The sequence below is a fragment of the Dreissena polymorpha genome, chromosome 4 (genome assembly GCF_020536995.1).
Source record: "Dreissena polymorpha isolate Duluth1 chromosome 4, UMN_Dpol_1.0, whole genome shotgun sequence".
NCBI classification, from domain to species: domain Eukaryota; kingdom Metazoa; phylum Mollusca; class Bivalvia; order Myida; family Dreissenidae; genus Dreissena; species Dreissena polymorpha.
In genome coordinates this window covers 115,747,125-115,762,801 of record NC_068358.1, presented here as the reverse complement: position 1 = coordinate 115,762,801, position 15,677 = coordinate 115,747,125, and the positions used below count along the sequence as shown (strand labels likewise).

General features: G+C 37.6%; 2 protein-coding genes across 3 annotated transcripts in view; both read left to right on the top strand.

Annotated features, from left to right (window-relative positions):
- Positions 1-1,841, top strand: part of LOC127877817 (trichohyalin-like) — an 8,438-nt gene extending 6,597 nt beyond the window's left edge. The window contains exons 7-8 of the mRNA XM_052424075.1: positions 1-41; positions 682-1,841. The exon at positions 1-41 is cut by the window's left edge and continues 70 nt beyond it. Coding sequence (XP_052280035.1) covers positions 1-41; positions 682-1,255 — 615 coding nt within the window. The 3' untranslated portion in view covers positions 1,256-1,841. The remainder of the gene's footprint in view (positions 42-681) is intronic.
- Positions 1,842-3,890: 2,049 nt separating this feature from the next.
- On the top strand, positions 3,891-11,107 carry LOC127877908 (uncharacterized). 2 transcript variants are annotated; one of them, XM_052424229.1, is made up of 2 exons: positions 3,891-4,069; positions 7,887-11,107. In XM_052424229.1, exon 2 carries the CDS (start codon positions 7,918-7,920, stop codon positions 9,922-9,924), a length of 2,007 nt encoding a protein of 668 aa, XP_052280189.1. In that variant the 5' UTR covers positions 3,891-4,069; positions 7,887-7,917; the 3' UTR covers positions 9,925-11,107. The 2 variants fall into 2 exon arrangements, with proteins under 2 accessions (XP_052280189.1, XP_052280190.1); XM_052424230.1 differs by lacking the exon at positions 3,891-4,069 and adding an exon at positions 6,591-6,702.
- The last annotated feature ends 4,570 nt before the right edge of the window (positions 11,108-15,677 follow it).

The following is a 15,677-nucleotide window of genomic DNA, read 5'->3' as shown; positions in this document are numbered from 1 at the left end:
CTGCTGAGAGAGAAACAGGAGAAAGAGAACCTACTCGCAAAGTAGGACAGTCCTGACTGAAGATTGTTGATTGTTTATTTTTTAATTTAACCCATTTATGCCTAATAGACTCTCCCATCCTTCTAAATTGGATCAATTTATTTCCAAAATTAGGGATGTCTAGTATATTTATTTCTATATTTAGAATACTTCTTACAGAAATTCCTTTAAGCAAACAGCGGAGACCCTGATGAGACGCCGCATCATGCTAATGCCTTTTTTCTAGACGCTAGGCATAAATGGGTTAAAAGACAGAATTGCAACATGTGTGTGCATTTCTGGTGGAAGAGAAACAGGAAGAGAAAAAAGGACTCTCTCGCAAAGTCGGGCAACCACTTATTGAAGATAATTTATTTATTTAAAAGATTAAATATTTTTGCTGTTTACTATTGAGCCTCGTCTTGTAGTACTTAAGCATTGCAATGTTGCACTACTCATTATAATTATCAAAATATAATACATTGAACATTGTTTGCATATACATGTATTGTGTCGTTCGTCATGTAAAAAATGTGTTGCTCTCATTATTGAACTGTTAATTTAGATTTACATTTGGTAAAAGAAAATGTGTGTCAAATGTACAAATGTATTTCAGGCTAAAAGGAATGGTAACACAATCCAATATATTTAACTATTTTGCAGGGTCACAATACTGAGTGCAAGCCGCGAAAACCTTGTCATACTCGAGGAAGACCAGGCTACGTATGCACAGGTTGACAAATCTATAAAAACCAGCGCAGCCAAACAAAACGATTCGCGTCCAGAGTTCCAACATTCGGCACCGAGCGAAGACAATGAGATGTATGCGCATGTTGACAAATCTAAGAAAACCAGCGCAGCCAAACAAAGCGATTCGCTTCCAGAGAGCCAACATTCGGAGCCGAGCTCTTTCGCCGAAAGCAAGCGCTTTCGGGATAACGAACCCGTCGGTGACGACGACGGTAAATCTGCGGACATGTACGAATACGTAAGCGTGAACAAGTTCGATGAACGCAAATATACACATGAAACGGGAAACAAAGCAGGGGATGCTGATGAAAGTAAACGTAGTAACTCCAGTAACGCGTCTAGCGGTGAAGCCTACGTGCCGTCAGATAGGTCTGACTCGCCAGAAGTTCTAATTAAACCGGAAGATATACACATGGATGAGCCGGTATGGGACACTGTACCGGAAAGCGGCGCAATAAACTTCGAGGAGCACACTACTAGGTTTTAACAGACTTTGATCAAAACTGTGCACTGATATGCGCATGAAAGTTCGTTGCCTTATCTACGGATTCGGAAAGAAATTAAAAACAAATAGACAATACATTGAATGTATTGTCTATTTGTATTTAATTTCTTTCCGAATCCGACTCGACTCAACGATTCGACTTGTACGTGTAGCGTAAACTATTGCACAATGCTAAACTACAGTAGTTTTATGTACTGGCGATAGTTTAGGTACACGGTTGACAGCACACGCATAATAATAAAGGTATGCATAATTGTATATGTCAAATAATACTTTGTGAAATGTAATTTCACTAAGCATTGACCTTTGATGGACCATTTGCAATAAAGCGCAAAATTGAGAAGAACGTGCACAAATATAACCTGTGGTTAGAATTAATATTTATCTACTAGTAGTACATTGTTCATTTTTTATCCATTTTCAGTCCATGTATTTTACTGTTTTGTGTGCGGTGTTTGGTAAGCAGATTGTATTTCTACGTAATGTTTATTGACTGGTCAATTGTACAAATCGTTTCTCATTATCTATATCGGAACTTTTACATTGAAATAAATGGTGTTGGAGATAATAGATCATTGTATTTTATTTTACGGATTAATTTTAAGCTTATGCCTCGGTATAAAATCATTGATCAATCGTTATATAAGAGACAAAACACTCTTACACAAATACAGTTTGTAATTACAACTTGAATGTTAAGTAGGTACCCGATATCCCATAACGGATTGGCATACGGCCACGATAGCAGTGTTCAAATAAACGTGTTTATGGACATCAAACAGTCACCTTTAAGGGAAGTAACTGGGGTTATGTTAGATCAAAAGGAAAGGAACAGTTACTGAAAATTACAATCGCATTTAGAATCAGGTAGGTGGTATTTAGGTATTGAACGTTTAATTTGAATGTGTAACTTATTTGACCATCAAGCAATAAGTGATGAGATCCAGTATTTATTTAAATATGAGAGAAATAACTGTCAACGCCACCAAATGTTTTATTTAAAACTTCTAATGACAAATATTGATTAAACAACAGTAGTTAAATAAGCTTTATTTGTAATTGACATTATGCTAAAACAATAGCATATGCCTTTCTATATAACATTTGCATTGATACCTCATTGTTTTCACATTTATTCAGCCGGTATATTGTGTTTTAATATTATACAAAGTAATGATAAACAACATAAGAGAAATCAGATCTATGTTTTAAAAGATTTATTTTGTACAACTGATCCTCGTTCTGGGAAATCTGGGCTTAATGCATATGTGTATAGCGCTCAGTATAAGACAGCATACGCTTTTATGGAATTTCAAACAAACGTCAAGTCTAACCGGACAGTGTCTTCCCTTTTCAGCACGTGTATATTATGCCACGTTTTATCTTGCTACTCCTTTTAATCTTGATGTCGAATGTGTGTCGTTATCTCTCATGCCAAACTGGGATTTAAGTATTAAGAAAACTTGAAACTTAAAATTTGGAATCGATACGAAAAGCTTAAAACAAACCCGTCCAGAATATATAGCATAGCATGCAACCGCGTGTGTTCCTGCAAAATATTGAATCAAATATCAGAACTTCTGATGCTTTCTGACATTTACCGATTCTTCGACAACAAATAAAGGGAGATTACGCCGATAAATAAATGCTACGATGTTTGTTCGTCTCTCGACCATTTAGTTATCGTAACTCCGTTATCCACGGGTAAGTGTGGACGCCGACTGTAAACTATACCATGGCAATTGATATTTATATCAGATAGCGTCTATGTAGATATAGTTTGACTGAACAATTAACCGCCTGAGGTTGGAGACGTCCCTCAAATTTTACAATTATGTAAATACTTCAGAAAGTTGTATTAAAGTTTCTTCTGGTGAATATTTGAGGGGTCTATCAACGGTTAACACTGATGTATTTTGGAAAAAAGTGTGTATAATTATATTTTAATAAGTATTTTTTTAATGGGTTCTAATCACACAAGTCTCGTTTGTATTAACGCTGAATAAACTTTTTTATTATTATAAAACTGAAATTTTGTCCCGGGCTAACGGTTTTTGGGTGCGGTAAAGTAGTTGAAAAATAAATTGAAGAATGAAATGCAAAGAAGTGCCGCCATACGCATGCGCAGTATCGATAAACGTTACTAAAACACACTTTCCGAAGTGTTCGATTTTTAAAAAATACATTAAAGAGGAAAGTGTCGTCCAAGATTAGCCTGTGCGAACTGCAAAGCTAACATGGGACGACCTTTTATGCGCGTGCATTTAGCCTTGTTTACCCACAGTGCAGCTCATATAGTGAAAATATTAATTTCCTGTAAAAAAGAACAAAGCATTAACAGTGAAAATTACACGTTTCCACGCCAGCCATCTATGTTTGACAATAACATTCATCAGCTTATAACAAGAGCTTATACTTTTCATGAATTCCGAGTAGCTTGTCACATACACAATAACACTATATGTACACATCCGAAATCGTCATATCGTGGACTTATTAATTAATAATTAATAATGACCGCCCACAGGAGTTTTTCAGCAGTGGTAACGAAAACACACAATACCACTTGCTTGTCCTCGAGCGATAATTTTCCCGGATACCAGTCTATGATAAATCTCTCCACACGGGGCAAAGATAAACGCCGTAGCGGCTGAATCGTTACAAATTTAACTACAAGCGGATGTTTGAAGGACGAATGTGCTCGGGCTGAACATGGGTGAAAACTTCTTCAATTAAGTTAAAAGGATGTGGATTCAAGCGGATCGGTTGATCAAACTTGGGATGTATAACTTCATGGTATGTTGTTCAACTTGTATCAATTGTTTGGTTCATTTTCCATCACTCTTACGAATTCATGAGCGAGACAATACGTTGTGCTTTTTATCGTGCAGTCAATCGAACATAGGCTGATAACAGACTTCGATAGTTTTGATGTTAACACGTACAGAATTCTGCAATGCATAAATACAAGCGGCTGTTGGTTCACTTGGGAGATGTTTGGAAAACTGTTCGTTTGAAACGCACTGTGCTTTTAATTGACGCTAATGTGATTTAAGATGATATCCTATACTTGTTTGTACGCATTTATTTGATTTCTAAATGTAGGGATTTAACTTAAGCAGAATCACACTTGGTGGGCCATTCTATTTACATGCCCATTCCCACTTTTATGCAGCATTCTTTTCAATATGCTTTTAAATAGTATATATGCTTTTATTTAGTTAGGTACTGTATAGCGTGGATTTAGTATGAAATATTATTATATTAAGGATCCTGCACATGGAATATATGCTGCAAAGATACACCAGCATAATTACGTACCGGTCATAAAACAGCACAACTAACTCACTAACAAGTTACAAACTTAACCATACGACAATATTTCACTAAAGAGCTTGCTCGGCCCATATTCAGCCCCCCCCCCCCCCGCCACTTTTTCATTCTAGTTAAATCCCAACGTATGTTCATATTATAAATAAAATTTATAATTTATTAAACATTTCTACCTGCGCATTGTAGGTCTAATATTTGTGAGGAAACAGTAATACTGAACATTTACCATGCTCTAAAATATCCATTATATGCATCTTTTGACGATTATAAAAACCTATAAAGCGTTGCAATGCGAGACGATTGAATAATACGGAGAGTTTTGTTGTTGTCGTATTTTGTGACACTACGAGGATTGCTTATAAGTTTACAATACATCACTTATCGTATGAGCACGGATGGCCGAGTGGTCTAATCGATATACTTTTACTCCAGGGGTCAGTGGTTCAAGCCCAGTTGAGAGTTAATTGTTTGTCTTTTATTTTATTCGTGTTTTTACTGGAGCCTTTTATATCCAATGTATGCATTTATCAATATAAATCATTTAATCTGCAAAAATCTGTAAAAAGGTCCCTTTAACCGGCAAAATAAATAAAACTTAGATGGACTTATGTCAAGAAAGTACGCTGTGATGCTTTTAGAGTACTATGACGTGGTGGCAAACTTGAAATCGTAACACGCGACAATAGCGAACTGCTTTCCATAGAAACAAGCCGTGTGCATCAACAAATTGTGCTCTCTGCCAAAAACACAAAATCGATTCTGAGATATTTCTGGAAAACCAAGGACAAACGAATTCGCACTTGTTTCTGGGGAAACTCTGTGCGATTGCTTCTAGTTATATTCATCATTCAGTATTCCATATGAAAGAAATCAATTGTAGAACATGTGTTTGCTGATTTGTTTTTATCCCCCGCCATAGGCGGAGGGATATTGTGTTGGCGTTGTCCGTCCGTCCGTCCGTCTTTCCGTCCGTCCTTCCTTCCGTCCGTCCGTCCGGCACTTTTGTGTCCGGAGCCATATCTTGGAAGTGCTTTGGCGGATTTCAATGAAACTTGGTATGAGTATATAAATGGATAAGAGGATGATGCACGCCTAATGGCATTGTACATCATCTGTTAATAACAGAGTTATGGCCCTTTGAATCTTGGAAGAATGCTTCTTTATGTCCGGAGCCTTATCTTGGAAGTGCTTTGGCGGATTTCATTGAAACTTGGTATGAGTATATATATGGATAAAAGGATGATGCACGCCAAATGGCATTGTACACCATTGGATAATAAAGGAGTTATGGTCATTTGTATCTTGAAAAAAATGCTTTTTTGAGTGTCAAATATAACACTTTTGTGTCCAGAAGCATATTGGCGGGGGATATCAATTCAACGAATTTGCTTGTTTAATAATATTATCATAGAGCGTGAAGTGTTAAAATTATTAAAACATTTACACTGTGTTAGTGTAATTCGTGTCCGCAAAACCCATGTTATATTCTTGAACAAGCCAGATCCGAATGCCTTTTCTATATGCATAGGTATGAGTAGAACAATTTACGTTCATACGAACATTTCAAAAATACACATTCTTTTTCGTGAATCTCATGTGAATAAACCACTAAAATTCCAGGCGCTTAAGGCTTGTAAAGTTTATTCCTTATAGACAGTCTCCATATGCTGACATTCCTTAGTACCGACCGAGTTTTCAACCCCATCACCGCATGGTTCCATGCATCCAATCACCATAACCCGTGCAACCATGCACAACTAGGTGCTTTAACGACATACTTTCCATTTACTTGAACACCTTCCGCTTTAAGATTCATTCAACGCATACGTTCGCTCTTCATAAACAATCAGTGTTCGTCACGACGATTTAAAATGTCCGTTATATTCTCAATTCGTAAGTGCATATAAACTTAAATCTATTTTCCAAGAAGGTCGACGTAAACAACTACACATTAATGTCGTCATTGTAAGATTCGCCACGTCATGATAGTGTTCATAATTGTATTGTTGTGGTTGTTTGTTACGTGTAGGTCTATATGGTTTATGTGATAAGAGAACAACAATAAAAAGGAAACACTTGACTGTTCGGTATTTGCGGTAACTAACTGTACTTGTATTTGTATACTTTCTAGCTTTCTGATAAGAGTTTGCATGTACTTGGCATGGTTGTAGCTACTTCAACTTTAGTTATTGTGTTCTTTAAAGGGCTGTGGTAAATGTAAATCATCTAAATGTACAGTGTACCAGCTCATTATCATCTGTATGTATATTGTTTATTGTATTTATTCATTGCATTATTTAATGATTCCTTAAAGTATTATTAGAACGTTCCTAGTCTAGCCGGTTACCCCTGTTTGTAATGTTCATTTTGCTTCGTTGCGTTGGATATTTGTGTGTTTTTTTTTACTGTGACACAGTGTTTGTCAATTGGTTCCTTGCCGTAAATGAAGTTCCACATGCTATTTACACATTTATGCCTAGCGTCTAGACAGAAGTCCTTGACAAACAGCGTAGACCCAGATGAGACGCCGCATGATACGGCGTCCCATGAGGGTCTGCGCTGTTTGCTTAAAGGAATTTCTGTAAGAACTATTCTAAATATAGAAATAAATATACTAAACATCCCTAATTTTGGAAATAAATTGATCCAATTTAGAAGGATGGGAGAGTTCACTAGGCATAAATGTGTTAACAGATTTCTCTCCTGTAGGGGCAATTCAAGTTTCATTTTGCTTGTATTAGAGATCTGCATACTGTGTAACTAAATACAGCTCCTTGATGTAAGTCCAACTTAGTTTGGGAACGCCAAAGACCTATGGAATACAAGTATTATATAGGTATTTGGGAACGCTAGCTTCTACGTGTCCCTGCTGTTTGTTCGATACGCTTTGGTAGCACCATGTACGTCATGATGATGATTCTAACGATAGTGATGATGGCACTTTTGATAGTTTTGTTGTTGGTGATAATGATTATGATCATGATCATTAAGATGATCGTAATTATGATGATTGTGATGGTATTAACTATTTATTATCAGTACGTTTGACACATAAGTAACTTCCTATATGGTAACGTACTATGGAGTTCATCGACATATTCGCTGAATGCACTTTGATATTGGCTCCAAAGTGCGGTGCAGAAGATCTACTTCATTGTTAAAAACAATAAGACAGGGAAATGTGACAAGTGCAGCCATAGTGAATCATAATGGTTCATAATAAATAAGGATGTTTTGTTGGTAATACATGCATTATAAATAAGGATATGTTTATTTCCAGAAGTGATCCATGTGGTCGCCTGTGATCGAGTATGTTGGGGTGTAACCTTTTGCATTGGCGGCCAGGTAACTACATCAGGATGTTCAACCTCCGAAGGAGAGATCGTCGGAAGTCGATTGTCGTCTGCATAGTTTCTTTGTTCTTGATGTACTACTTGTACACAACGCTGACGATGCCCGTGCGGTTTTTATTTATCAACGAAAATGTTGACAAAAAGTGCATTATCCCCGACTTGGATCCTTTTGATCCAACGATAATGAAATATGTGTGGAGCCCGGATCCTATCCGCTGTGATCCTACTCCAGATATTGTAATTGTCAACGATTACGGTTTTGTCGAATTTAACAAGTCTACATTTCCGTTCTTCGGTGATACGGCATATAGGTGCAGCTATACAGCGTTAATTCGTACAAAAGAAGATGATGAAAGTGTGTCTGTCGGAAATGAAATATTTTTTTCGCCTCCTTTCCGTGTCCCTACTGACTTCTTCCGGCTGAGATGCTACACGGAGAATGGTGGAAAGAAAATATTCGATACATTACAGGAGAGCGTCTTTGTGACTGAGGAAGATCTAATTGTAAAAGACGCAGAACAGTCAACGAAATACAGTGTGTTCATGTTTGGAATTGACTCAACATCCAGACTGTCAGCAATAAGAAAATTGCCGAAAACGTACGAATACATAACAAAAGAACTCAGCGCTTTTGTATTCAAGGGTTATATGAAGGTTGCTGATAACACCTTTCCAAACCTTGTGCCAACGTTGACGGGTAAACGCCCGTGGACTAATGATCTACCGAATCCCGGGGGCGGCAAATACGACGTTAATCCGTTTCCATTTATCTGGAAAAACTTTTCGCATAAAAACTATGCGACGTTTTTTGCAGAAGACTATCCAATATTGGCAACATTTAACACAGAAGGAAAAGGCTTCACGAATCCTCCCACAGATCATTACATGCGTCCATGGATGTTGGGTCTTAAGAAACTTGACTTTGCCTCAGAGGTTTTGAAGTCTGTACTTCTACCCTTCGAATATAGCAACATTAATTTAAAATCCACTTCATCGTTGTGCTATGGTAACAAGCCGATCTTTAAGCACTTGATAAACTATTATAAGCGGTTTGTAAACATGTACAAATCTAAGCTGCGGTTTGGTTTTTCATGGTTGGTGCAAATTTGCCACGAATTTATTAACTACTTAGAACTAGGGGACGACGACTTTTTCCAGTTTTTCAAATACTTGAATGACAATGGACATTTAGAACATTCGTTTTTAATTTTCTTTAGTGATCATGGGTCTAGAATTGATGACATTCGTAACACATTTGTCGGAAGAATAGAAGAACGAATGCCTCTTCTATCGATCATTCCGCCGAAATCATTTCTCAGTCGTTTCCCGACACTAGCCAAAAACCTAAAGGATAATACCGAAAAACTTACATCTAACTTTGATCTCCATCAAACACTTATTGATATACTCACAGAAGATTTTGAACACAGTTCTGCGCTGAAATATTCTCGTAATGATCGAGGTGTCAGTTTATTCCAGCCCATTTCAGACGCCAGATCCTGTTCGGATGCGTCCATTCCTGAACATTTCTGCGCCTGTTACGGGTCCACAAAGCTGCCACCGGAAGATCCAACGTCCGTTAAAGCTGCACGTTTTGCAGTTTCCCATTTGAACAACTTATTAGGTAAATACACCAATATTTGTGCGCATCTATCGTTGCATAAAATCCATGAAGCGCACATAATTTCTCTCGGTCTTTCTGCACGCGGGGAGGAGGAATCGAGGTGGACCCTTAAAAAGTTCTTCACTGAGCCAGAACAAGAAAAGAACAAGCGCTTTCTTGTTATCTTTGAGACGATCCCCGGACACGCCATGTTTGAGGCTACAGTTAACTATAATACGGACATCGGAATGGAGATCATGGATGACATTAGTAGAACTAACAAATACGGCAACACTTCTATATGTGTCCCTGAGAAACCGCTGCATAGGTACTGTTATTGCAAGACGAACTTACCGCATTAACCGAATGCAGTGTGCGCTTCAACTTCAAAATTTTCGAACTTAATGTTATAAACCGACTGTAAAAATTACCTCTTCGGGCACTTGCTTAAGCCTATGTAAAACCTGCATTTCTTCATGAACGTTCTGCTTCGTACTAAAGAGAAATACAGTTGTTATGAGGTTTCATGGTATGCAATTTTCCATATTATATAGTTGTTGTTTCTAAGTCTTTTGTTCTTGTTATTTTTATATATTTTTGTCTGTGATGTTATAAATGTCAAAGAGTAATTGGGGCTTAAAATGCCTTTTTTTTCTTAATTCGCTTATAGATTATAACTTAACATTTAGTTAGTAATTATTATTTTTTATGTATTTGATCCATGTTGTGTGAATTTTTTTTTTGTCCAATACAATGACATTGTGTCTGTGATGTTTTATTTTATATCAAAGAGAACGTTTTAAACGCCGTTGTCTTTTTGCCCTAATTATATTACCATTTTACAAATTGTTCATGGACAAAAGGATTAAAACATAGATTATTATGAAAAGAAGACTTTGCTTTTAATACAATAAATCAAAACAATACATACATATATAATGAGTTTATATGAAATATTTCTGCATGACCTCTTCAGGAAAGCATGTGTTATTGATCTCGATAAATATTTTATCATGCTGTTAATTGTTTTGACGCATTTGAATTACTACACTTTTATCATGTAACATGATGTTAAAGGTTACAAGGTATTTCTTAAGATGCAATTAACCACAAAATTGATACTCCTTAAGGAAAATTTACATATTGCCTGTGACGTTTTGAACATGAAACCAATTTTTTAACTTATTGTATGAACTTGCAAAATAAGGTATACATTGTACGTTTTTAGGTTGCTATCCTTTGACTTAACATTGTTTATTATCAGTTCGCTTGTATAGTTGATCTTGAATGCTTTGAGCTTTTATTAGTACATACGTACTGCTCAAAGTGCATCCTCGTAACGGCAAAAAACATTTAAAAAATAGAGAGATTCTCAAAAACAAAACAATGATAAAAACCGTAATCAATTGACGATTCAATCTATCTTACGGAGGATCCGGTGAAAGTCGATGTATCACGATTGGTTGATAAAACACGAGATCTATCTTTTGGAGGATTTCGGAAATTGCCGATGTGAATTTTTATCATATTAAAAAATTCTGAATACTCGGCGTTGTCTTTTGCAAAACTTCATGAACCGTTCACGTGATTGAAACTTGGTTATATATTATCATTATATCATCGTTGTTTTAATTTGCGCAGTAAGGATATATTAATGATCTGTTTGCGGTAGCGTATGCTTGAAAATAGTTTTTTTGGCTCATATTACAGATTAAAGTACCTCCAGGATTTAAAGTGCCGATTTTTTATGAAAAAAAGACTAACAGTTGCAACTACCAGCGATTCGGAGGGGCAGTGGCTAAAAGTTGGATTATTGCGACTCTTCGCCTGTATAGAAAAGGAACCATATCGTAGTAACTTGACTTGTAAAGTGGAAAAAAAAATCATTTCTGCAATGCTATTAACTCAGTTGAGCTCTGCGTCGTCGACTTTTAGCTCGTTACAACAGACTTTGTTCAACCTTGGTTAAGCTTGGCAAGAATGCATGTCTTGACAATACCTTACGCCAAATTTAAAACGGGGTCAATAAGAGTCCAAAACAAGAGAACCCCAAATAAGATCTAAGAAATCCTTTTTATTACTTCAGAGGCCTCATTTATACCTCAGTTTGAGTGAAACTTGGACAGATTGTTTATATATATTTAATAATTCAATAGTAAAAAATCAAAGGACTCGGGGGGGGGGGAGGGGTTTCAATGCGGGGCTGTATTTTCCTCATCCAGTTTATTAACTTTAAAAGTTTTTATCCTTAACTATACCAGACGCATATATTGCATGACATTCTTTAGAAAATATTACAATACTTTTCCAAGCGTAATTGTTAATGACATTTTTGATTCACTCGGATCTTCTCTGCAGCATGTAAACCCATCATAAAACAAAATAATACGTTAAATAACAAATGAGTACTTAGTTGTTGTGAAAATGTCATTCCGTATATCATGTTATACAGTGCTTTCGAATACAATGCATCCAGTCACTCCCGACAATCAGTTCATTATTCGAACAATTGCTGAATTAATGTCATATTTCTTCAGCGACTTGTGCATTGAAATAATTCAATACACTGCAGCAATAACTTACTCAAACGGATAACATTAAACACCGTCGGGGTTACTTCCCCTAACAAGCATAACAAAAACATGAAACATACAATAGGCTATGTCGGACCGTATTTGGTACAAAAACGAATATGTACAAGTTTGTACCATATTCGGCCGAATATGGCACAACTGTCTAATTGTACCATATACGTATCTGCAGTTTTGGGGTAAAATGCCTGACCGAATATGGTACAAACTTGTACCATATTCGGATGAAAAATGTACCACATTCGTTCCGAATATGATACACACTCATCATCGTAATCATCATCATCATCATCATCGTTATCTCATCATCATCATCATCATCGTTATCTCATCATCATCATCATCATCATCATCACATCAATTATCAACACCCCAATGATCATCATCGTTGTTATCTTTACCAACACCACCATCATCATCACCATCAAAACCAACATCATCATATCCATTATCATGATCGTAATGGTGATCACAAAAGTTTTTTTTGTGATGATAATGACAGCGATGTTTTCGGTCGATAATGAGGATGTTGTGATGATGATGACGACGATGAGAATATCATCATCATCATCGGCCAATAAACATCGCCATCATCATCATCACAAATATTTTGTTATCATCATCATCATTATCATCATCGTCGGCCGATAAACATCGCCGTCATCATCATCTAAAAACTTATCATCATCATTATAACCATCATCATCGTCCGATAAACATCGCTGTCATCATCATCCCAAAACGTTTGTTATCATCATCATCATCATCATTATCATCATCATCATCATCATCACCACAATCATCAAACCCCAATCATCATAACCACTGTCATCATCATCACCACCACCATCATCATCACAATTTTTTTACCATCATCATCATCACAAATGTTTTGTCATCATCATCATCACATATTCATTTTACATTTTGTATTTTATAATTTGTTTCATTCAAGAGATTCAACAAACTTGTACTTTTTTCATTTATTGGTATACTGACAGGATTTTTCAAAGTAATATTGAAGAACATAGAACAGCATTTAAATTTTAATCCAACTGTAGCATTTTGACAAGACATAATATACATATATACATTCATTTTAGTAGCAGCCAAAATATCCCAAATGTGCTTCGTAAAAAGTTACCAGTAAATGAGCAAATGACAACAAATTTCCGGTAGAAGAACATAATCATCAATCACAAAAATAACATAACAGGTTTCCAAACACCGATATACATGTATATTTCACCTGTAATGTCTGTACATGACATCTATGATATCATACCAACCGATTCCACTAACACGCAAACGCAGCCATGCGTTTGCCCATTTTGGCCCCTTGATGATTTCTTTTATTGCCGAAATAAGACCGCTGTTTCTGCCCGCTCTTGTTAATAGGAAACGAACGCTAACAGGATTTCTGTTACTAGTATCTAGTCCAATATCCGGCCGAATGTAAATTCTAGGTGTTTGCAAACTCATTGACCTTATTAAATCTCTAAAGGGTTTGCCGACCTTCGCCAACACAAACTGGATTGACGGGTTTGATTGTATGCAGAACTTAAAAATTTCAACTTGAATGTGAAGTGGTAACATCAGAAATGGAAAAGTCGTTCGCTTCTGTGCCCTCCTATTGTTTATCATATCTTGAAGCTCTTTCAGGGCTGAACACACAGAGACGTCACCGTTGTCGCCAGAGTCACCGTTGTCGCCGGAGTCACCGTTGTCGCCAGACGCAGCGTTGTCGCCGGAGTCACCGTTGTCGCCGGAGTCACCGTTGTCGCTGGAGTCACCGTTGTCGCCGGAGTCACCGTTGTCGCAAGAGTCACCGTTGTCGCCAGACGCAGCGTTGTCGCCAGATGCAGTGTTGTCGCCAGACGCAGCGTTGTCGCCGGAGTCACCGTTGTCGCCAGACGCAGCGTTGTCGCCGGAGTCACCGTTGTCGCCGGAGTCACCGTTGTCGCTGGAGTCACCGTTGTCGCCGGAGTCACCGTTGTCGCAAGAGTCACCGTTGTCGCCAGACGCAGCGTTGTCGCCAGATGCAGTGTTGTCGCCAGACGCAGCGGTGTCGCCGGAGTCACCGTTGTCGCCAGAGTCACCGTTGTCGCCAGACGCAGCGTTGTCGCCTGACGCAGCGTTGTCGCCAGACGCAGCGCTGTCGCCAGAGTCACCGTTGTCATACGACTGTTCTAAGCGTGATATTATGTCCTTGTACACGCGTTGATTGATACGGATACTAACGTAATGCATGCCAAATCCTTCTGGGAAATACCCCAATGCAATTGTTCCAACATCACCATCGAACTTTCCATCTGCTGACACAATTGATGAGTGTTCTAGTCCTCGGGTAGAAACTACCAGGCACTGCAAATTATATTCTCTCATAAGTGCAATGAGCGTGAGGTTGTCGCCGTATGTCCCATTCTTAGACATATTCTTAACGTATTCATCAAATGTTTCATCATAGACAAAAGTTTCATAGAAATATCTGTTTTCTACAATGTGATGGACTGCTTCCTTACGTAAAGCATCTACGTCTTTGTATATACCAATTTTACCAAGTTGATGCGATATAGCAGCAAATTGACAATTTCCATCCGGATTTGGGTCCATGGCAATATTCACCCCATCCAACAACTGCAGATTTTCATGGTGTGTTAAAACATGATAGTACTTAGTTCTGTGATTTTGTTTCTCTGAGCGGTTCTGTTTTAATGAATGTTTTTTAATTTTTCGTTGTTTCTCTAACGCAACAGTTAGGCTAGTCATGTTTTCGACCCCAACCGATTTGCTTACGAATCCAAGTTCGGGTTTGTTCGGTACTTGAAATGACACGATATAAACACCATTTCGTTTTACTTTTTCTACCTTGCCTTCGATAACATATCTTTTGGTTGGCACCCTGGATTTTCGAAAGGGATAGCGAATTAATACTGTCTCTCCTACTTTGTACTTGCTTGGGGAAGTTGCGTTTTTCAACAGCGACCTGTAAGCCTTTTTATTTGCTCGCCGTATGGTTTTCTTTATTTCACGAGAACTATGACGTTCTTTGGTAAAAACATGACTTCTTCCGTAGTAGGCTTCAAAGGGCGTGAGACCCCCAAGAACTCGTTTGAAACTTGTGTTTATGGCATAGGCTAAATCTTGAAGCCCTTCGACCCAGTTAAATCCACGTTTACTTTTTGTTGCAAATAGAATCTTGGCCTTTATAACACTGTTTGACCTTTCACACTTGCCCTGTGATTGAGGATGATACGGCCTACTATTGATCATTTTGATGTTGTACTTGTTCAACAAAAGTTTCATACTAGGGCCTTTAAATTCCAGTCCGTTGTCACATTGGATGATGTCAGGGGCAAGGTTAACCATCAACACGTCCTCTAATGCCTTTGCAACTTCACGCGAACTCTTCGTTTTCAGGGGTTTTGGCATAACGTACCTAGAATAAACGTCCACGACTTGTAGAATATAACTGTATGTGGACCCCTTGTAGCTAACACTTTGATTTTTCATGTTAATTATGT

Bases quoted from the DNA above. Each gene is read 5' to 3' on its own strand.
- LOC127877908 (XM_052424229.1), top strand. From the start codon at position 7,918: ATGTTGGGGTGTAACCTTTTGCATTGGCGGCCAGGTAACTACATCAGG.